A 24,407-nucleotide genomic window follows, 5' to 3' on the forward strand; every position below is an offset into this window, starting at 1 on the left:
ATTATTATGAAGAAGAAACCCACTAAAACACATGGAGAACATGCAAACTCCATGCAGATGTTGTCCTTGGTCAGATTTAAACCTAGGATTCCAGCACTGTAAGGCAACAATGCTAACCACTGAGCCACCATTATTATTTCTCCTACTCCTCCGTTTGGGTTTGCCACAAACGAAACTTTTAGCAACGTTCGACCCAAAAACAGGGTTTGACTGGTTCGGGTCAACACTAGTAATAGTACCACTCTGTGTCCCCTGCAGTCCACAGCTTCCCCTTTCCCGAAATTCCAGCTGGATGAGGACAACTCTCTTACACTGCTGCTGACCATGGAGCTACAAGGTGTCGTGCAACGGTGTGAGTTAAAGTTTGTCCTCAGCCGTTGTGTACGTCCCTGATTGAATTCAACAACATCTAATCCTGAGGATGGCACACCCTGCATACCTCCTGGGATAGTGGGACAGCACCCGAAAATCAGGACTGGCCCAATAGAATCAGGACAGCTGGGAGGCATGCTTTGTCCTTGTGTACCAATGCAATAGTGTAGAAGCTAAGAATGCTCCAGTTGACATGGCAGTGTGGGGTTCAAACCCTGTCTTAGTGATATAGTGTATATACATATAACTATATCCTGCATTGAGCAGGGGGTTTGACTAGATGATCCTGGAGGTCACTTCCAACTCTACCATTCTATGAAATAAGGAGGGAGACCAGAGTGAAAAATATGGGGTAGCAGAAGAAGATGGACTTAAGAAAAGAGAGAAGTGCCTGTGCAATGTGTCCGCTTGTACAGAGTATAGCCAAGGGAACTGGTGGGGACGGTCGGATGCTCAATGCTGGAGGAACAGTAGCAAGAAATCCCTCCACCTTGACAAGGGTATTTAAACACACTCCAGGGCAAACAAAAACTACAGCTTTACCTTAGGTGACTGTGTGACCAAAGACTGTTCTCCACAGCTTCTAAAATGGCCTTTCTGTTTCAGCTGACAGTAGGAAGAGCAGCTCTGAAGCACAAACGTCTGTACAAACAAGTGGGATACTGCACACAAATCAATCAGAAAGCATTGTTATTTGATGTTTGGCAGTAATATACTTTGAAGTAGGTACTTTCAGGTCATTTCGTACCTCCAAACTGTCCACTTTTTCACTCCCTAAAACGGCTGCATCGATGATCAATGACTGTATCCCAGTCACGTTGTCTATTGGAGTTTGCTGTAGTCTAAGTTCACATCCTGTTTCTTTACAAACTCAGATTCCTGCTCTGATTATCCCCCATGCTTTACACTGAAGGTCAGTTTGTTCAGATTTCCTTCTACATGTAAAAACAGGCTGATTTCCATTAGACTACAATGATTAACATGAGGAGGGTCACAGAGATTCACTTTAATAGGAATATATCAATTTTGATACTCAAACACACAAAATTACAAAACTGAGCATCAAGAGATTGTCTGAAATCTGTGCAAAATCCAGTTAAATTAACAAACAGCAACTTTAATGCTTTCTCTATACACGTGGTGTGCGTATCATACACTGATTGTCAAGCATCAACAGATCGGGAATACAAGACGGCCGTAACGACAATGTAAAATAAAGCATTGAACGCCAGAACCACGAGATGCAGCGTAATGTCATGCAGCCAGTGGGGTCCCGGATACAGAATGTAACACAAAGCTCCAGAAAACAAAGCAGTAAAAGCTTTGAATTAAATACACTTAAAGGGGATTCCTAGCTTTACGCAAATAGAACTTATAATACACTGTGCTGAGATCCCGGCCGATCTCAAGAATGGAGGATCCATGCCCCACATCCTCCTCACTGTAGGGTTACTGCACCCCGCAAAGTGAGGAGGAGAATGAATGAAGCGCTAGTCACACAAGCACACCAGAGCTTCATTCACTTTCGATGGGACTGACGAGATACTGAGCAGCACCCATGCGGGTATTTTCTTCAATCATATTGAGATGAATGGAGTGACGTCACTGCAAAGGTACAAGCAACCCTCATAGTGAGAGAAGAGAGCAGAATATTGGAGTTCTGCTCTCAAAATCGGCAGGGGTCTTAGCAGCGAGACCCCCACCAATCAGCAAGTTAAGGCCCATTTACATGCGAAGATAATCTTTCAAAGGAATGAAAGTTTTAGCGAACATTTTGCATGAAGTATTAATGGACACTAATGTCCATTAACACATTATCATCTTCATTTGCATGAAAAAGGGCCTCCGGGAGCTGTTTGCAGAGCACAGCATGTGGGCTGGGCTCTGCACACAGCTGAATTGTTCTCGCATGGGCTACTGTCAGAATACAATGTAATCCTCTGACTCCCAGCATGCAGCCTGTTGACAGATACTTTAGCTCTCTGCAGCTGAACAATGGATTTTAAGTTCACCTTAAAATCATCATTCAGACGAAAAGTGCACGATAGTAGCGTTTACACGCAATAATTATCGCTCATTTGCGGTCATTTGAACAAATTCTGAGCGATAATCATTGAGTGTAAGTTATCCTCTATCCTGTGGATATTCTGTGGGTAGAGGATAACTTTTAATTCTGGTACAATCCCTTTAAAACAACAAAACAAACAGGTACTTACCCCATCTCAACCCCAGCGATCCAGCAATGCAGCCCTGCTGTTCTTCTGGTCTGCATTGACAGCGGAGGTCAGGTGACTGCTGCCTACCAATCAGAGGCTGCAGCATCACCGCCTGTTCTCCTGGCATCAGCATTCACATCTCGGGCACCATGATGCCAGGAGTTACAAACAGTGAGCTGTGGCCTCTGATTCGCAAGCAGCAGTCACCTGACTTTCGCTGTCAGAGACCAGGAGAATTGTGGAGCTGCAATGCTGGATCAACGGGGCTGCGAAGGGCAAAACCTGTTTGTTTTGTTGTTTTAAATGATTTGGCCCTAAATTTAAAAAGTGATTTTCTAACTGGACAACCCCTACAAGCATCACAGTAAGCAAGGATGAACCCACTCCCACCATGGGCACTGTATATATGAAAGCAAACTGAACACATGATCTATCTTGCAAAATATAGTGAATCCTGGTGAAGTGATCATTGGTGACTTAATTATGTTGGTCTTCACTGCATGCAGACAAGAACTGTAAAACATGACTCTACAATGTTTGGGATGGCTTCAGTCCAGGTTTAGTGATAAGGTTAGGCCCTTCTTCTTCAAAAAAAAGCAAAACTTCACATCTGTATTGTCTAGAACGAACCACCCGACCCATAAAACCTGGTCCACCATACAAGTCTATCATAGCAATCCAACATCATTATCATGTCCATAGGTAACCTGCAAGGAACTACTCAAGAATTTCTATGTACAGTCGGTCCTCGTCGTCACTGCTGGAGTCACTATATTCTACATGGGTTTGTTTCCTCATCACCTCCAGGTTAATCTTTTTCTGCATTTTAGGACTTTGATGTTCAAGGTCTAAAGGTTCTCTGTGGTCTTCTGATTGAAGTTTCCGGCTTAAGAATAAAGTCCCAGGTCCCAGAGTTGACCCGGAACTGCTTGTATTTGGTACCGTATAGGAATGAAGTGAATGTATGTTTTCTAAGGATGACCTTCGGGTCCCGTCCTTTGCTTCTACAAGGACTCTTGGTTGGGAGTCAGAAGATAAGAACCTGGATGTTGACCCAACAGCATCGTCTCCTGAACTATGCCCTATCTTCTTAGATCTGTGGAGTATCTTTCGGACATGTTTTTGGGCTGGACAACCTCTTTGATGTTGCTGTTGTTGGATTTCTTTGCCTGTCGGAAGAACATTCGAGCAGGACTTTTGCCAAATTAATGTTGCCAATTGGGGAGTTTCTAGATGGACCGTTTCTTCTACAGGCCGAGGACTTTGATTATCTTCCCCAATTACCAAATGCTCCGACACTACAGTTGTTGTTGATATTGCACCCTCATTCATTTGACTGTTACCTTCATCCTGGTAAAAGCAAGAAAGATTTTTAGAAGATGTTTTCGAGAATCATCTCAACAAATCAAGAAAAAATGCATTAAAGGGTTATTCCCAACTGAGACGTTTATGACATATCCACAGGATATGCCATAGAAGTGTGATAGGTACAAGTCCCACTTCTATCTTAACTTAGAGCTAGCCCCCATTGCCCCCTGGCCACCCTGTATGTGGTGACCAAGTGTGATCGTAAGAGCAGAAATAGCCAAGTGCCTTGCACTACTCCATTTCTATAACTCCTACAGAAGTCATTGGGTGTTATGCAAACAGTGTAGCACAGTGAGTTACACTGTTTCCATAACCCAGGAGCTATGGAAACAGCATAACTCCCATTGATTGTTATGGAAGTTACTGAAGGAAACAACATAGCTCATGTGAGCTCGGCTATTTCCATCATCTCGGTTACTTTGTAATCAGCGGCTTTTCCATCTCTGCCATGTTTGGCTAAGATAGGAACATCCCTTTATTCGGCGATAAAAGGGGCTATATCTCTACCTAATGTGACAGTTGCACCAACATTCAATCCCCGTATGGGGAGGTATCCTAAAGAAAATCTCATTGGATTGTCCATTTTTTATGGACTATACCTGTTGCAGAATGTAAGCACAGCAAAAGATTGTTGACACAAAGTGTAGCTTTTTAAAACTTGGTATCTTGCCGTTAGTACCACCAAAATCTGCTGCAATCAGCAGGGGAATCCACCAGCAAGGGTTCAATTTCCCTGCAGTGCTTCCACAGGACAAATTAGGTACTACACATTTTCCATTGGAATCAATGAGCTGTCAATATAACGCACAGACATGCTGGCTCCTCCAGACTCCCTTTGCAGCCACCCTCTGCTCTGGCTAATTGATGAAGATCCTGAACGATGGTTTTCTCTCTATTATTTCAGTATAGTGAATGGGTTTACTAAACAAGACATTTTCGAAGAGAAGCTTCTATTTTCTTAGAGCCATGAGAGTGATGGATGATGCATCATAAAAACTGTTTCCAATTTCCTGATAGTTCAATAGATTCCTGGAAGGTCTGAATGTGCTTTTTGGAACATTTTGAATGCACTTGATTATCTTTTGTAGTTAAAGACCTGTGGGTTGCGGAAGGTGCACAGCATGTGTGAGGAATAGGGGCCCAAGCCTTCCTGTTATTCAGTATTGTAGGATTATTCATAGTATGGACCTACATGTGGAAGGGCTTAAAAATTCTCATAAATCTTTAAAAGTTTGTTAGGTTTATAGAACCCAGTTTCAAATCCCATAGTATAGCATTCTGAGTTAATAGAGGGGATCCCTCATTTGAAACATACATGAGTAAGGCCATTTTCACACGGCCTAGAAAATTGCATGGGATTTGTGCGTTCCGAATATGAACCTATTGTTTTGAATGGCACCCTACACATGAGCAATTTTTTTTCCACTTAGCTCTCGATAGGTTAGAGTGACTCTGCCTGCTACTCTGATCCCTATAAGCTACATTTATGGGCTCAAAAGTAGCTGACCCTTTGAGTCCGGGGATGTAAGTTTTATACATCCCTGCCATTCCTCCAATGGTTAGCTCTAAAACCTGCTGCTGAAAGTATTGAGTGGGCTACATAGGTGTGTGCTAAGTAGTCCACTCACTCTAGGCACACAACTAAAACCCCATTTACACAATTATAATTTGCTCAAAATTTCCTCAAACGATGTCTTTTGAGCAATAATCGTTGTAAATGTAAATGCTACCATCGTTTGCTTTTCGTCCAAACGATGATTTTTAGTTGAGTTTAAAATCCATCGTTTGCCTGGACGGCTGATCGCAGGGACTGCACGCTGTGTCCTGCACTGGAGCAGTAGTGACATTGTATTCAGCTGCAGTCCCGCTGCAGAACAAAGGGGCTGTATGCAGATAACAGACCACCTGCTGTTCTCAGCATACAGCTCAGGGATGTCATTTCCATGCAAATGAAGGTAATAAGCTGCTAATGGGTATTAGTGCCCATTAGCAGCTTATGCAAAATGATGGGTCAAACTGTCATTCTCCCTATCTTTTGAACAAATTTTGAACGCTCATCATTGCATGTAAATGGGGCTTTGGTATTCGGCAGAAGCGTTCAGTAGTAGATCTGATAGCTGCCGTCGAGGGAACAGCAGGCAAATTAGGTACCATATAAAACTTACATCCCCACACTCAGGATATCCGCTACTTTGAGCCTATAAGCTTAGCTTATACGGCTTATATCAGCTGACAGATTCCATTTAAATGTTACATTGCAATCTCTTTACCATCTTGTGGATTTATCTTCTAACGAACGTTTTTTGCCATTTTCTTTTTAACTGGGATTCCTGGGAATAATAAAACATTCCCAAACAGGGTAGTGATGGGGTCTAGAACTCATGGGTGACCCTGAACTCCAATACTGCTTTACAGAGCCCTTCCTGATCCTCTAGAATACTACACAACACTGTGGGGCAGTAAACAATGCGAATCCATATATCTTCTATGACTCATAAACCAAGATATTCCGTGGCCCAATCTACGAATTTCTATCTTAAAGGGATTTTCTGGGCCAGAAAAAATTCTATGGGCAGGCAACAATTGAACATTAAGAAATAAAGCATACTTGTTGTGAGATGTCTGCTCGGTCTACTGCAGGAGTCCTGGTCCCCACCACTCTATATCGGAAGAGGTTGCAGAAGTCATGTGTCGTTTATTGCACACATGACCGCTCAGCCAACCACAGTCTTCATGGCTGCTGTGGCTTCTTCTAGGATCAGAACAGTGGGGATCGGGCCCTTGTGCTGGAGGCCGGACGTCTGACAGGTAAGTTGGTCTTATTTCTTAATATTCAATTATTGCCTGACAAGAAAATTGTTTTTCAGTCCTGAAAAAACCCTTTAACGAAGTATTTCATCTTGTTTGTTAAAAATATACAATATTAAATAGGTTGTCCGAGATTAAAGAATAATAAGGCTGCTTTTTTTCCAAAAACAGAACCCTATCTGTCCATGGGTTGTATTCCGACTCGACTAATGAGTAAATGGAGCTGAGCTGCAGTACCACCCATGCCCTGTGCACTGGTGTGTTTGTGGCTTTTGGAATGAATCAGCCTTGTTTTTCTAATTCTGCACAACCCCTCCAGTTTCCATAAAGGGGTTGTCTGGGCTAAACCTGTCCCCTGGATAGGTCACCAGTAGTTGATGAACAGGAGACCCCTGTCTGATCGTCCAGACTGTTACACTGGATGGTAGGCCAGACGTTGTCATCAGCGGACAGGGGAGGAAGTGCAGGAGCCAGCTTCACGATCATTGGGATTCACGCTTGTTTTCCTCTATTATGAGCGTTGAACAAATTCTTACCCCCTGGCCCAGGTCTCCTGGTTGAAATGCTGGTTGAGGAGTGCTGGTGCTGCTGCCTTCCTTATCACTAAGCTCAAAGTTAGTAGTTCTCAGTAATATATCCCCTGCAAGAGAGAAAGATGACAGATTAGTAAATAATAAGACAAAGGACTTTGGTTACAAAACCACCAGCAGATAATGTGAGTGGTAGAAAGAGGTAGAGGATGCTGACGTCATCGGTGCTGAGCTGGTGGAACCAGATGGACCATTTGCAATTTGTATGTGGTTGTACCTACAAGTGAAGATTAGCTAAGGTGGTGGCATTATAAAAGGGGTCTAGTTTGTTATGGTTTTGATGTTAAAGCCCGTCTTGTCTTTTGTTATGGTACGGAAAAGCGGGAGCGGAAAGTTTTTGGAATTCGGTGGTAGGTAGAGCAGCTACGCTGTGGGTGGAGGAAGAAAAGGGTCTCTCCTGTGTTTGTATTACAGGGCTGTATCCGGTGTCCTACGGATGGTTTGCCTTCGGTGTACATGATAAGAGTTATGGAGTAGTGGATCCAATGTCTATCGATACCTTCGTTCCCATCCAATGATGCGGACAGGACTTCATGCCCGGTCAGCAGGGTACAGAACTGATGTAGGTATCCCATGCTAGTGGACCTAAAGACTGTTTACTGCTGATGTTGGTTAACCAGGCCAAGACTTGCACCCCTTACATGGACTTATGTAATTTTATTGACATAGTGTAGTAGCCAGGTCTTGTGGTAAGGTGGTGGGCTAGGTGTAGCATTCACACCAGGAAGCCACAAGGATTACCATAGATTATGTAAATCTATTATGTGATTCCCACAAACCCCTCATGTAATAAACATAACCACCATATCGTCTCTCCCGTCCGCTTACGTTGATGTTTTTATGCATATTTGACTTTAACTACAATTTAATTTTAATATTCCATTCCTCAGATGATGGCATGTTTTTTCCATTCTCTTTACAGGCCTCCGAGCCTATTTCATCCTCCTGCCAATACTTTAATTGTGTTTTCATGTGAAGAAGCATCTTCTTCTAGTACTTTTTATTTTCACGTCCAGCCTTGGTGTTTACGTCTAGTTTAGGGTTTTCTCCCCATGTGGACCTCCGTGCAGACTGGAACGTCCCCCACAGAGATAAAAGCTTCTTACAAGTTATAAAACTCTTTGCACTCGTCCCGACATCTGTAATACAAAGACGTCTGTTGCCTGCAGCGTTATTTTGGGATAACCCCATTGCCAAGATGGTGTCCTTTTATTATTACTGCCTGTGATTCTTGAGACTTGGCTTCTAGTCGCGAAAACAGAAACCTACATATCTTACTACCCCAAGGTTCTGCTCACTCTAACCTATAGCACGGTTCATCCGGAACCTCCTCCTGTACATGAGTGTTTGTTACCAAGAGCACAGGGGTACATGGAGTGTTGGGCCCCTACTCTGGTGCTGATGTATACCACTAAACATTCCTCATTTGTGTTATGGAGGGCCCAATGCTTGCTTGCCTCTATTCCCTTATTAAAGGGGATGTCCAGTTGTAAACTGATAATGGCCTATCCTTAGAATAGTCCATCAATAGTAGGTCAACAGGTGTCCACTGCATGGGTCCCTCACTGATTGCTGGACCAATGCGCTCATGCATGAAGGGGATTTCTGCAGGAAGCATACAGCTCTGTTCCCACTGCAGTGGTCAGACTTTGTATTACACCCATTCACTTCAATAGGAACCTTGCCTGTAATACCAACTCTAGCCACTGTAGCGGAAATAGAGCTGTCTGCTTCCTGCAGACATCAGTCCAGTGATACTAGCCCAGAGAACAGGTGATTGGCAGGGATCCTGGGCAGCAGAACCCTGATGATCTACTACTGATGGCCTATCTTGCAAATAAGCCCATCAATAGTTTGTAACTAGGCAACCCCTTTAACACATGGGTAACGTGACCTGACAAATTTTATGCCCCCTTTATTTCTAACAATTTGAGTTCCTTTGGAGATCAGCATCCTTGCTTGGTGTCTTGGTCCATATTTGGAAATGACAAAAGGGCCAACCTGAGCTTGGGTCTTCCTTCTCTACAAGTCCTATTGCACAGGCTACATCTATAGTACATATCAAAGCTAACTCAAGTGAAAAGTGGTGCAGTTGCTCATAGCAACCTATCAGATTACAGTGATTAATTTTGAAAAACCCATTACAAAATTAAAAAAGCAATCCAATTGATTGCTATGGGCAATGGCTCCACTTTTCTCTGGCACTAATTTTAATAAATCCCCCCATAGCTTTGAATAGAAGGGAAGTAGAAATTGCCCTGAACACAACTGGATTTTTCAGCCCACATGGGCAGAACCCATAGGGCCTCACCTGAATGTCATTCACAATAATCCTTTAATTGCTGATGATACAAAACTTTGTAGGATACCTAAAGAGGTTGTACCAAGATCTAAAGTTATCCCCTATCCACAAGATAGGGGATAACTTAATGATCAGTAGGGATCCAATCGCTCATCCTGAGAAGGGGGATCCCATCAGTCTCCGCATGAATGGAGCGGAGGATGTGCTTGTGTGCCACCATTCCATTCATTTCAATGAGAACGCCAGAGATTGCTAAATCCTCGTACTCAGGTATTTCCAGCACTGAATGAACAGTGGTGCGTATGTGTGATTTCCATGCAGGGACCACTAAGTCCCTACTGATCATAAAATTATTCCCTTCCCTGTGAATAGGAGACTACTTTAGATCTTGGTAAGCCCCTTTAACTATTAAAGGGGTTGTCCCGCGGCAGCAAGTGGGTCTATACACTTCTGTATGGCCATATTAATGCACTTTGTAATGTACATTGTGCATTAATTATGAGCCATACAGAAGTTATCAAAAGTTTTATACTTACCTGCTCCGTTGCTGGCGTCCTCGTCTCCATGGTGCCGACTAATTTTCGCCCTCCGATGGCCAAATTAGCCGCGCTTGCGCAGTCCTGGTCTTCTGCTCTCTTCAATGGAGCCGCTCGTGCAGAATGCAGGCTCCGTGTAGCTCCGCCCCGTCACGTGCCGATTCCAGCCAATCAGGAGGCTGGAATCGGCAATGGACCGCACAGAAGAGCTGCGGTCCACGGAGGAAGAGGATTCCGGCGGCCATCTTCACAGGTAAGTATAGAAGTCACCGGAGCGCGGGGATTAAGGTAAGCGCTCCGGTAAGCTTTCTGTACGTCCCTGCATCGGGGTTGTCTCGCGCCGAACGGGGGGGGGGTTGAAAAAAAAAAAACCCGTTTCGGCGCGGGACAACCCCTTTAATATAAAAAACTGCTCATTTCCATTTATAAGAATAGGTTCCTCATTAGACAACAAGAAACAGATCTGAAAACATGCACCATGAAATGCTCAACTATCATTGAGAGTGATTCATGTTACTCTTTGTTTTTTACCAAAAGTGGCTCATAGCAAAGAAGATCCATCTACTTGGCTACCAAATGCCCCAGAACAGAGGCCCCTGTGTCCAACAGACTCACATCAGATGAACTTGTCCCCTCTGTCTCAGTGCACTTGGCTCTGGAGATCTGCCATCCATGCAGATGTTTCATGGTGTGGACCAGATCCCACCCTCTTGAACTGTCTAAGTAGCTTAGCATCACACTCTTGCATGTGTTTCTCCAGCAATCTCTTAATTAGTTCAGCTATTCGTCAGTACTACTGACCTTCACTCATAGCTGTAAGCATCTGCTCAATGACCTGCGTGTTGGTGTTGAGTTGGGTGCACTCAGTTACGGTAGACACAGACATGACAGATTTTCGTTATGCCTAGAGGTGACTGAAGACTAAGGCATAAGAGTATCTCTAGTCTTGGAACACATGGTGGAAGCTTTTTCTAGTCCAAAATCTTGCACAACTGTTGTTGACTGCAAGTTTTGGTGAACACCATGACTTATTGCATTCTGATGGAAGAAGATCATCGTACAAATATAACCTAGTGTTGGACCCAGATTACTTAGGTCCACCTGATGAAATCATGAACTCATCAACACTTATTTGCATTGTAATCTTCGTTTTTATCATTGCACATGTAATAAGATCTAATAGCTTATTTATGAATCATCCATAGACCCTAGTGGTACCTGAATGGTTGCAAAGTCACCTAGAAATGTCTTCTGCTAGACATTTGGGGCACATTATCATACCAGGAGCTTGGCCCAGTGGAGAATGCTCTGGTGGACCAATCCTACCCTTCTGTAGCCTGTTACATACACTGATTTTGACGTGTACTACGGTTCCTAAAACGACGCAAAATTTTTGCAACTGGCCCAAAAATATTCCCAGGTAGTAGAAAATATCCTACAGCACCATCAGTGTGAAATAAGTTGTACACAAGTGGCCAAATACGCCACTGCACCAGACTTCAGATGAGAGGCGTCAATACAAAATCAACCTGGGTTATTTACATTATAGACCATATGTAGAGTATCCCCAAAATTCATCCGATGTTAGGAGCATTTTGCAAACCATGATCCTTCCACTTTATAAAGAATGTGACATTGTATCGTTGAGATTCTGTTTTGGGGTTAGCTGTATTGCTATAATGTTGTCATGTCACTATAGCTGCATGATATAATGCACAATGCCTCCTGCTTACAATTACTTACACAGTATCATAGGAGACCGCATAGTGAAGGCTGTGTAAAGGCTTAGACTACATGCTGACTTGGAGTTATGTGCAAATTGCTGAAAAATCTGTCTCGTAATGCAACTTTACACTCCAAGTAATCTTGGGACTATTGCAAACCTTCCTAGACAGTTTTTGTAGCCTTTTCATTAGGCATTGTAAAGTAGTTTCATGAGATACACTTGCTGATTGTTTCCATTGATACACTTGCTGATTGTTTCCAGAGGTAACCAACAAAATGATGTACATTATATCTGCATATGAACTGCTAAATGGGAAACATGCTTTAGAGCCTGAGTGTAGCTGGGAGGGGGCAGGAGGGGCATGTGCCTCGGGTGCAAGAGGAGGGGGGGGGGCAGACCAGCTAACAGTAAAAGGAGGCAATCCTCTACTTGCTACAGGAGAGCAGAGGAGATTGGGATAGCTCATTAGCAGGGTCCTTGTCTACCACTGATCAGCTGTTCTCTGGGCTGGTACCCATGCATGATCTGATTTTTGCAGGAAGCAGACAGCCCTATTCCCATTGCACCGGTGATGCTTGATATTTCAGACCAAGCTCCCTTTTAAATAAATGGGAAATTTCACTGCAATACCAGCCCAGACCACTGCAGAGAGAATGGAGCTGTCAGATCACTGCAGAAATCAGATAATCACATGAGCATTCCAGCCAGCAAACAGCTGATTGACGGAGGTGCTGTTCGACGGTCCCCCAGCAACTTACTTTCGATGACCTATCCTGAGATAGGCCATCAATAGTTTACAGTTGGACAACGCCTTTAACTTACTCTTTAATATAAATCTTTTAGAAAAACTCCTCCTGTGCCAAAATAACTTACTTTGAAGTAAATGAGAGCCAGCAACAGAGTAGGGCTATTACGTAATAAGAAAGCAATATAAAATTTATGAAAAATTGGGTTTATAACTTATCATTATCACTACACGTCTGTATTTTTATTATTTTTTTTGTTAGGTTCTTCCCGGAATAGCTCTTTAAGTCATTTTTACATATATCATTCTGTCTCGGTTACATTTTCTGTTGTACTCTTTGATCCCCCAAGGCTTTTGACTAAGCTTTTACCTAATTTAGCCACAACTGCAGCACATATGTTTCCCCGGGAATGAGCAGATCCTATACTGGAAATGGATAGGAATCTTCAAAGAATGGCTATAGAACAATTCTAAGGGGTATAATACATGGGATGATACAAATCTTCATATATTCCACTTGCCATAGACTTCCTCATGGTTCAGACATATGAATACTATTTAGAAAGCAGTTTAAATGTGTGGCCTCATAGGTCAAAGTAGATAGCTGATCTGGAGGCCATTGTTAGACCTTCAGCAACTTATTGGAACCTCACAACTTCATGACGTGGGACCAATGGTGACAGAGGAAGCTCCTTCCGGAAGCCTTTTTAGATGCTGCACTTACACTGACCATGTCATCTAAAGGGTTAAACAACGGAACTTGCTGACTTCTGACAGCTGAGCTCCTGCTATAGGTGATGGGCTTTCATCAGAAGGTAGCCCATTTAAAAGGCGTATAGGCTGTCTCTAACGGGTTCAGAGCACGGCTGCAGTCTTTTAAAAGGCAGACATCAGCTACATATATCCTAACCCCGTACATGACAAGCTTAGCTTGGGAGGCCAATGATAAAGAAACTCATTACATAAACCCAATGACTCAATTAAGAAGAAGCAAATGTTTCCCCCTTAATGTGTTTATCTACTTAAACAGAGCATGATGTCTCGGCACATGTTCCTTCTTAAGTCAACCACTAACAGCTGCTGGCCATCTAAATGTGAACCCTCATAAGATACGAATGATCCAAGCAATGACACGGACTGTAAATAATCAGATACTATATTACAGGTGTCCACAGTCGTAGATTACGGCCAAAACCACATGTCAGGTTACATGGTCAGGCTACTGGGCTGGAAGCGGATATCCTATGGTAAGACTACAGGTAACATCTTTGTGCTAACTGAAGGCAGACGCTTCTCTAATGACTTCAAGATGAAAGGAGACGTGAAGGAAGTTTCCTGCGAACGCTGTAATTTTATATCTAACAAATTGTACAGAGAAAGCGGTAATGAATCGGTCGAGGGGAAAAGGACCAGAAGATATATATATATATATATATATATATATATATATACACACACTGATATAAATACTGGATAAAAAGTAAATGTTTCTCTCCTCACACAAGGTGTTAAATATTAAAAAAATAAAAAGAACAACCTGTAGTATGAAATCATTATTTATCCAGCACTGTAAATATCATTAAAAGAAGATTCCAAAATAGCTGTTTTCTATCTATCTTGCTTTGGCAAAACAGAAATAAAAAATAATAAAACAGTCATATACACTTCAAAAAGGTACCACTAAAAACTTGCAATAAGCAGGCCCTCATACAATTCTGTCGATGGAAAATTAAAAACGCTCTGGTCCTGGAATGTAGTCCTACACAAAAAGTCTTTAAAAAAAAAAGGATTTATATTAAGTAGTAAAATATATTAAAACCTCTATAATTTGGTGTTTTCATAATCGTGGAAGCTAGTGGGCCACGTCACGGCTCCTGGCTATACCGCACCGGGGAAGACAGCTTTTATGTGTACAGAGCTAGAGTGATTGGCTGACTGGAGACACATATGGAAGCTAGAGGGCCACGTCATGGCTCCTAGCTATAAAGCTAGCCCCTACACTAACCAGGAGGTCAGAGACATAACCAAACAAACACAAAACACAAACCCTTCTTGCAGCCACCACACATAGAACCTGCTCACACCACACAGAGAGAGAGAATGAGAACAGAGAAAGCTGAACACACCCACACCTGGGAAGACAGCTTTATGTGTACTGACACAGAGTGATTGGCTAACTGGAGACACACACATGTCGACCCAGCACAATCCCCACCACCCGAACTAGATGGACATTGTCTTCATTTAGCCTAACATACTATGTTGGTATAAGTAGGAAAGCTGCAGATAATCTGTAGTACCACAGATTCCAGGAGACAGAGGTGACAGGTGTCATATAGCTACAATGATGAAAAAATATATAAACACAAGAGAAATTATTTCCTGGCTCTTAAACTGAGGGGTTAAAAATGCACTTAAGGCGATGGAGTTCTGTGCAAAATATAACTGCATACATTCAAAATCTACAATAAAAAAGTGACATTTTTGGGAGGATTTTTTCCAAAATTAATGTAAATTTGTTCCAGAATATACCAGAAAAATTAGAAGCAGCATGGGATGTTAATCCTTAGCACTGAGCCCTTGTTTCCCTTTTGACCCCTGCTTGACTGAGAGCTTTCCTGCCAAATTTGTCTTTACTTCACCTCTTGCCCTGCTCTGGGTGATTTGGGGAGCCAGCTGGTAACAGCAGCTGAGTGGTTCAAACTCCTGACAAATGGAACCTTGTTGCTCGGGCAGATGGTCACTTCTGCCCGGCAGTATCTGTGTCATATTACCTCCACTTAAAATTGTGTTACTTATGTTATTTATTTTACCTATTTTACCTAACTTTGCTACCTATTTACAAATATATACACACATGTAATTCATATGTAACTTGTTACTTTCAAATTTTAAAAAGCTTAATGCTCAAAAAGAAATCGGTCTACATGTTTTATTGAAATATGATTTATAATCCCATGTAATTTAAGTCATGCATTTCGTACGGTGTTTCCATATTTTTGTCCAGCCCCTGTATATGACCCACACTTCAAGATGTGTTGAATAGACAGAGTCTCTACCAGTTTTATAGCTTTGTGCTTATTTACAGATGGCGCAGTCTGTGGGATCCACTGATGGTAAAGCATAAAATAAGTTCCATATCTTTTCCATTTGAGAAATTCCATTCTCATGGAATGGCAGATCATAAGAAGACAGCGAGGAGTCTGCCCTTGTGCCAGGGGAAGATGTCTTCAAGAGAGCAAACTTCAGGGCGAGCTAAATGTTGCCCAAAGGAATGAGTCCATTCTGGCACAGACATTGGCTAAGAATAGTTAATAGAAACCATCCCATCCACTACGAGACACTGATCCTCCCTCACGTAATCTGCTTCCTCCTGCTATCAATTTGCCGTTTCCACAACAGAATAACAAAATCGGAAATTCCACTTTTAATGCCATAAAGCTACAGAATTTGGGCTTCTCTTACGAGTATAGTGACTGTTTAAGTTGCTGTAATTTGGAGGGTCAGTGTGCTAAAAAGTTATGTTTATTAGAATATACAGTCTGGTCATTCATGCGGGGGCGGTCAATATACGCGATGGGACAACGTCCTTAAGTGGGATCATCTATCTGCTATTTCACCATCATCTCTAGTGCTCATTAAAGGAGTTGTGCAAGGTTATAAAGTTATTCCCTAGCCTTCAGACAGAGGATAACTTTATGATCATGGTTGTCCAACCACTGGAAACTCCATCGATCGCAAAGTCCCGAAGGTCTCCAGGTCTCCACATGAAGGAAGAGGTCATTCATTTCAGTGGAAGCACCAGAGATTGCTGAGAATTTACACTTGACAATTTCCACCATTCCCATTGATAAGAATGAATTGGTTGCGCTCCATTCATGCAGGGACCATTCGAGATTAATGGGGGTCACAGTGGTTAGACCCTCACTTATCATGATGTTATCCCCTATGCTGTGGTTGAAAATACCTTTATAACTTGGCAAAACCCCTTTAATACTGGAAGTAACCCCCTCAACTGATATGCATGCCTACATGGTAGTGGCACCCATGGCTGAAGAGCATCAATTGATTGGAGCAGCAGAGTCAAGGTCCTTTTAACCCCTTAAGGATGTGGCCTTTTTTTTCCATTTTCATTTTTCCCTCCCCACTTGCATAAGAATCATAACTCTTTTAACGATGTCGCTGTCTGAGGGTTGTTTTTTGCGGGACGAGTAGTATTTTTCAATGGTACCATTTAATGTACTATATAATCTACTAATAAACTTTTTTTAAATTCTAAGTGAAGTGAGATGGAAAAAAATGCAATTCGGCCATTTTTTTGGTGGGGTCTTGCTTCTACGTCCTTTAGTTTCTATTGGTATCATTCTGAGTTACATAAGACTTTTTCATCACTTTTTATTACATTTTTTTGAAGATGAGGCGACCAAAATAATGCAATTCTCCTTTGCTCCCCCGCCCTCTCCATTGAGATAACACTGCGGACGTTCACTACTGAACGGCCACTGTTTAAGCTGAGCGATGAGGTGATTGTCCTTCGTTTATGCTGCATAAACGGTGGCCGATGAGCTCATCGCTCAGTTCAAACTGAACGGCCGCTCTGTTATCTCAATGGAGAGGGGCGGGGAAGCGAGACGAGAGAAATCTCCTGCACTGCCCCGCCCCCTGCTGGCCGCTCCATGAGCGAGCCAGGACTACTACCTCCCTTGTGACAGCACGGGAGGGCAGACACATAGGGACGACTGTCTGGCATCGTTTGCCTGACAGTCATCCCGTGTAAATGGACCCTTAGACATGAATGATCCCCCAAATGTTCTTTCACCAACAGACTGATGAACAATAATAGTGTGTAAAGGCAGCACCCCAACAGCGGGATAATATAGTCAACAGACTTTTATTTTCATGAGCCCAGCAGCGACGTTTCGACCCAAGGGGTCTTTGTCAACAGACTGATGAACAAATGGAAACTTGTACAGCTGGCTCTACAAGGACAATTGTTCGTCCCCATCTTAGCAATTCTCAGCCTGTGCAAAAAGTAATATATAAAGATTGCCAATTTGCATGCTTTGTGGCCCAATTACATGAGGCGGAGAATCAGCCATGTAAAATGACACTAACTCAGTGATTAGCACTAGTGCCTTATAGCATTGAGGTTCTTGTTTCAAATGACCATGAGCCACATTGTATGGAGATAATATGTTCTCATACACTCATAACTCAGGACTCACATTGATAGGATAATTGGGCAGACACTTCTAAAATTGGACTGGTCTGAATGGATGACGAACCCCAACAATGTCCATATACCCCATTAAGACATATGGAAAGTGGTTTCTATCAGCATTGTTTCCTTGTCTATCATCAGCCCACTCTTGAGTTGCATATCCTACTGGCACCATTAGGCAATATCATAGAACAGACCTCAAAGTAAGTATTTGGGCAGTACCTGACTCAAGACTTGAAGGACAATTAATTTTCTTATACTGTTGGTCTTGGACAAGAGCTCCTGGAGCCCTGTGCTGGGATATTTTGCTATGGGGACGTCCACGGGTGCCATCTTTGCTCCTGCATTAGATAACCAACAAAAGAGATATTACATCATTTAATAGACTTGCCATTGCTCGAGGACATCTTCATAAATCACATATTGTCCTAATCTAATACATTACGAAGGCAAAGAAGGCCAAATCCTAATCACAAAAGAGAAACACTAATAAGAAATGAGTTCACATTATGCTTCACCTGCAGATCATTTTCTGTACCAGACATGAAATTAGCAACTGGAAACAAAAGCATGACAAAAATTGTTCACGAACTGTCTCCATTGCCAACAATACGACAGACATGAGACATAACCCTAGGCGAGGTCGTAGTGGCGCCCAGAGTTGTGCTCATGGTTGACATCAACAGACAAACAGAGACGGCAGGAGAGAAGAACAGAGACAAGGCACACCTTTTTACATGCCGGGACTTTCCCATCTTGCTAGATCTCTTGACCAACGGATGGTAATTGCCATTGTCAGTCTCTTCTTCCAAACAATCCTGTAAAGAGGAATAACGATATCTAAGAAAGGATGATAGAGAAGAGTTATGTCCATAAAACTGACAATAATTTGTTATTATGGGACGGTTCACCTTGAAACATCTCATTGGGACATGTCAGAAGAGGTCATTAGTGGGGATCAGTGCTCCTAGGATCGTCTGAGCAAACACAAATCCATGCCACTAGAATAAATTAGAGATTCAAAGAACAGACTTACAAATCCGAAGATCTTCGAGTCAGAAAGCAAAGGTGGAACAGACCACCACCAATGATATCTTCTGACATTTCAGAGGATGTTATATTATGGCACACTTCCGCTGTGGCTCACTTGCTCCTGCAGCCTTGGGCAGCCGCGGCTGATCTTGCTCTCCTGTATGTTAGGTCCTACCTTCAGCTCCTTCCTTCACTGCTTGCTTGATGACCTCTGCCTTTAGGGCCCATGTCACACTCCTGCCCAGTGTGCACTCCCCAAACTTGTCCTCCTCCAATCCTGCCACAGTATCTACTATATTAGGCATCCACACCCTAGGGTGGATGCCTAAGCAATTTGGTCTCCTACTACCATTTGTAATAAAGCCCCTAGTTGTGTTTGTTCTAGTTTTGACCCTTAAAGGGGTTGTCTCGCGAAATCAAGTTGGGGTATACACTTCTGTATGGCCATATTAATGCACTTTGTAATATACATCGTGCATTAAATATGAGCCATACAGAAGTTATTCACTTACCTGCTCCGTTGCTAGCGTCCTCGTCTCCATGGTTCCGTCTAAATTCACTGGCAGCTTGCTTTTTTAGACGCGCTTGCGCAGTCCGTTCTTCTCCTTTCAGCACGAGCCGCTTCAGTGTGCTCCCCGCTACAGCTCTTCTGCGCATGTGCAGACGAGCTGTCACTGCTCGGGAGCGCGCTGGAGCGGCCATTCTGTACCATCCTCTGTTAGAGGAAGGTGCAGAGCTGCCGAGCTGTCCGGAGAAGCCGCCCAGCTGTCCCGCCGTCCTGGTAAGTGATGGGCCGGGGGGGCTGCGCCGGGGGGGCTGCTGCTGCGCCGGGGGGGCTGTCGCTGCGATGGGGGGGCTGTCGCTGTGCCGGGGGGGGGCTGCCGCTGTGATGGGGGGGCTGTCGCTGTGCCGGGGGGGGCTGTCGCTGCGATGGGGGGGGCTGTCACTGCGATGGGGGGCTGTCGCTGCGATGGGGGGGCTGCCACTGTGCCGGGGGGGGGAGGCTGCGCCGGTTACCTGCTGCCTGGCGGTGGGTGACTGGTCGGCCGTGTTCACTCCAAGGGTCCGGTCGGCGGCTGCGGGGCGTCTGGTTGTCAGGGAGACACAGCTGGTAGCGTCTCGGGAGCGCGCACGTCGGGCTGCAGCAAGCGAAGGGAAAAGAGCTGGCGGCCATCTTGGGAAAATTTTTATAAGTTGCTGAAACGCTGGAACGGTAAGTACAAACCAGCTAGAAAAGTCATTTACAGGGGGGCTTAGTAATGTATGCTTAATTAGGGGGACTGGGCAAAAAAAAAAATCCACTCCTGCCTCGAGACATCTCCTTTAACTGACTTTGGCTATCCTGATTTCTGTGCTCGCTGACTTGGGCTATGTACTTTGAACTTTACTTTTGCCTGATGCCTGCCCTGAGCTTCAGCTTGGATCTTGTTATTTTACCTGTGTCTCCATCCCTGACTACGGCCTCTTTCTCTACTACGTTCCTGTTCAGACCTTCAGGTACCGCGCCTCTGCCCAGTCCAGCATCAGCAGCCACCAAACCAAGATTATTTGTGCATGTAATGGCTTGGGCGTCCCGCAGCAAAGACCATGCCCTGCTTTGAGGGTTCAAAGGGGAAAACCTGAGTACCCAGGTGGTGCCTCCACAAATAGCCGAAGGCCAAACCGGTGTGTGGCAAGGTAGATCCATATCCATCTGCCTGATATGCTTAATGGCGCAACCTCCCTTTAAATAATATACATAAATGTATCAGTGAATGGCATTCCTTGTCATTGCTGAAGAATGAAGAGGGACAAAATAATAGAGAAATCAATTATGATAAGAAGACCGTTATTTTCAAGATGGATGGATCGACCACAGAAGCTATGAAAATGCTACTGACAAGTCTAGAGAACCAGTGCTTGGTTTAGAAAGTTCATTTCCCTATTTGGGAAATCTTAGCTAATTGAGGAGATAAATAATTCTTGCATAAATTGTCAAAAAAAAATAAAAAAATTCTTATTGCTAACCCTGTAAAAGACCTTTATCCATTAGCCTGAATGGAGCATGGCTATAAAGTGCCAGAGGACCCAACAGATCCATGCATTATACAGCACGCTCGGTTAAGGCAGTTACTCGAGAAGAGCGATGCTCGCTCATCTCTACATGTAATACTTCATCTCCCCTGCGGTGGTGCTATAGGGAAGTTAAGCACTTGCTTCTAGGCTTTCAGACAGTTTACAGCTGTGATCAGTTTATAGTCATTGGTAAAAAATAGAGCCTATAGTGTGCTTGTCAATAAGGTTATGAAGTTATGGTAAGCTAATAAAGGGGTTCTCCACTTTAGACAGTCCCTACTTGTAAGAAGAGTCCCTTCAGAATATTCTGATCACAACATCTCCCCCTGCTGGGACGTAATGAGAAGTGAGCAAGTCGCCAATGATTTTCATGCTGGCTGAAATTAACGACAAATGAAAAACAAACAAAAACTGCATGATGGCTCGCGTTTAGATGTAACGATAATCGCGCACGTTCTTCGTTTGAGCGATTTTTGAGCACCAATCGTTACGTGTAAATAGACCTATAGTGTTAAGGTAAACAATAGAAAAATGATATACTTTGCAGAGGTAACACTCACTACCGGGATCTAGAGCCTTAGGGGGCCCAAGTCCTCTATCAGCTAAGAAGACATCAGTATTATAAAGGGCACATGGTAACTAGGGGGCGCTGTTACAGATTTTACATTGGAGCCCAAGAGCTTCTAGTTACACCTCTGATAACAAATATGCAAATTGTAAAATTAGTTGCCAAAAAGCTAATTACATTTATTTTTGCTCTTTGTGACTGCTTTCCATTCTGGCTACTAGATGAGGATCCTGAACAGGGAAGCCCCTCTATTAACTCAGAATTCACTAAGAAGGTATATGGGTTTTCTAAACCTGATAACCCCTTTAATGTAAATATCAATGTGTCCTTGAATTTGAGGATAGATCACTCATAGCGTGAACCTTGCGGTAAGACATATCTTAACATGTGAAATTTATAGGGTGTTAGACGTAAGTTGAGATGTGTGTATAATTGGATTTAAGGGATATCATCACACATTATGCTAATTGTACAACTACGCTGTAATTTGTTAATGGGTGTGTTGCACAAGAATATGTGAATATGTTGTATCCTACATGAAGACTTAGGAATGATGTACCCTGATGAAATATGTAATGATCAAAGACTTCAAAAAGTTTCTTGACGTCTTGTTAGAACTTGCTTGTGATCCAACTCCATATTTAATGACAATTACAAGTCTATATTGGGATTCGCCAAGTCTATTAATGTATATTTATATATATTACGTTGTATCGTCTTCTGCATATGTCATACATTATGATGGTTAATGACTAGAGATGAGCGAGCACGCTCGGATAAGTCAGTTACTCGAGCGAGCCTCGCTCTTCTCCAGTAACTGCATTCTTGTCCGAGCGTACTTGGGGGGCGAGGAGGGGATAGCGAGGAGTAGCGGGAGAGAGAGTGAGAGAGCTCTCTCACCCACCCGCTCCCCTCGCCACCCCCCGCTCACCTTCACCACCACCCCGAGCACGCTCGGACAAGAATGCAGTTACTCGAGAAGAGCGAGGCTCGCTCGAGTAACTGACTTATCCGAGCGTGCTCGCTCATCTCAATTAATGATGTTTTTAGCTATCATACCAAAAATGTTGGTTTTGCTATGTATTCCTATAGGAATGCCTCAGTAACGACATTAAAGGGGTTGTCTGCTTCATCAAAATCCATTTTCTATTAGATTTAATGGAGGGAGGTTCTCTGCCCAGGCTCCTTTTCGCTTGGCTTGAGATGGGAAAGTTTATTAACCCCTTAAGGAATGAGTGTGATAAATATACAGTGCTTGGTCCTGGGGTTTAATCCCTGCCCCTAGCAGATGTAAGGCGCGGCATTAAAGCCTCGCTCCTGCAATCAAGCAGGCCGGGTCCATAGCTGTTAGTCACCCAGAAGAGAAGGGTGAAGCGGTTTTAAGGCCTCTCTCACATGGGCTACAAAATTGTGCGGTCTTGTAGCGATGCATGTATGTGAAGCTCATGGTTTCCAATGGCTTCTTTCAGATGAGAGCTGTTTTATAGCCTGAAAGAACCCATTGGAAACCATGGACCTCACATACATGCGTTTTGTAAAAAACAAACAAAACATAATGTGAATGACCCCCAGAGGTCTTATGTGGTATTATGGGGGAAATAAATGGTAAAAAAAATTGTTACAAATATATGTAAAAAATACTAAATAAAATAAGAAAATGACCCACCACAACGCCAATAAAAACCGTCGCCGTTGTGCGCCCTGTAAGCCAAAACTACACATATTATATATCAAAACATCACAAACAAAATGAGAAACCCATCCCTTGCTTTATTTTACTATAAGTATACTAATGTAAAAAATACAACCATAAAGTTTAAAACAAAATTTTTCTTTTAGCTTTTTACCCCCAAGAAAACTAAAAAAATGGGAAAAAAATCTGTGAAAAAAAGATTTTAAAAAATAGCCCTATATGTCCGGAAAAAAAAAACGCAGAAAAAATAATTTTGGTAGCTGAAGGAAAAAAACAGGGCAGTAAAACCGCCACATGGGTAAAATCCCTAAAAAGTGTCAGGTCCTTTAAGATCAAAACAGCCTGGTCCTTAAGGGGTTAAAGGGCCACTCTGGTGATTTGTTTATTCACTCATTATGCAGCTATCCCCCAGTATATATGTAGTTGAGGTAGTGTTACTTTGGTTAGTGTGAAAGTATTGATTATGTATTCATTTTATAGTCAATTTTTCAGTCTATGTGATTTTATTATATGGATCTACCACTGAAACTGTGTTGAAGGGGACACAGAATCTCCTGTTACAATTACTGATGATGATCACACAGCTATAATAGAGGAGATGGGAGCTCATCCTCCCATTTGCACAATTATTCTCTGTAGCTTATTTAGGTAATGATAATTAAACTGCCTTCCCTTTTAGGCAAAACTGATATATCCTCAGCTAAGGCTGTGCTGATGTATCATGGGAATGATTGAAAGAGAAAGTGAAAAATCTCACTCTCAAGATGGTGCCTAATACGCATCAGACAGGCATGGAAGTAGCTAGAATACATAGAGAAGACCTCCATAGTGTAACAGGTAATTGGGTAAGGGGGCAGGCATAGAAAGCTGCATTTCCCCCGGAGTGGCCCTTTAAGACGGTCTCTCACTGTGAAGGAAATTCCTGTCCTGTACTACACAGACAACCCATTGATTTAAATGGACAATGTATAATGCTTAATTTCTCCTATGGTGGCGCTGTATGGAAATCAAACACTTCTTGCCAGGTTTCACCATAAATTACAGATGATTGCTGGAAGTCCCAGTTGGGGACATGTTGTGTTCACTTTATTGTCAAGCGACTCTTCTAACTAGTAGGGATTATCCAAAGTGGGTAATATCCTTAATAGTAAACCTTAAATGGATTGTCAAGGATT

At 43.0% G+C, this 24,407-nt stretch overlaps 1 protein-coding gene across 3 annotated transcripts in view; it reads right to left on the reverse strand.

The window, feature by feature from the left end:
- Positions 1 to 1,366: 1,366 nt before the first annotated feature.
- ZNF831 (zinc finger protein 831) overlaps positions 1,367 to 24,407 on the reverse strand; it is a 45,205-nt gene continuing 22,164 nt past the window's right edge. For all 3 annotated transcript variants that reach the window (XM_066586443.1, XM_066586441.1, XM_066586442.1), the window contains exons 3-6: positions 18,614 to 18,702; positions 18,107 to 18,225; positions 7,301 to 7,404; positions 1,367 to 3,938 (exon numbers count right to left, since the gene is read on the reverse strand). In XM_066586443.1, the coding sequence (XP_066442540.1) occupies positions 3,306 to 3,938; positions 7,301 to 7,404; positions 18,107 to 18,225; positions 18,614 to 18,702 (945 nt within the window). In that variant the 3' untranslated portion in view covers positions 1,367 to 3,305. The remainder of the gene's footprint in view (positions 3,939 to 7,300; positions 7,405 to 18,106; positions 18,226 to 18,613; positions 18,703 to 24,407) is intronic.

Source organism: Eleutherodactylus coqui, chromosome 13 (assembly GCF_035609145.1).
Source record: "Eleutherodactylus coqui strain aEleCoq1 chromosome 13, aEleCoq1.hap1, whole genome shotgun sequence".
Lineage (NCBI taxonomy): Eukaryota > Metazoa > Chordata > Amphibia > Anura > Eleutherodactylidae > Eleutherodactylus > Eleutherodactylus coqui.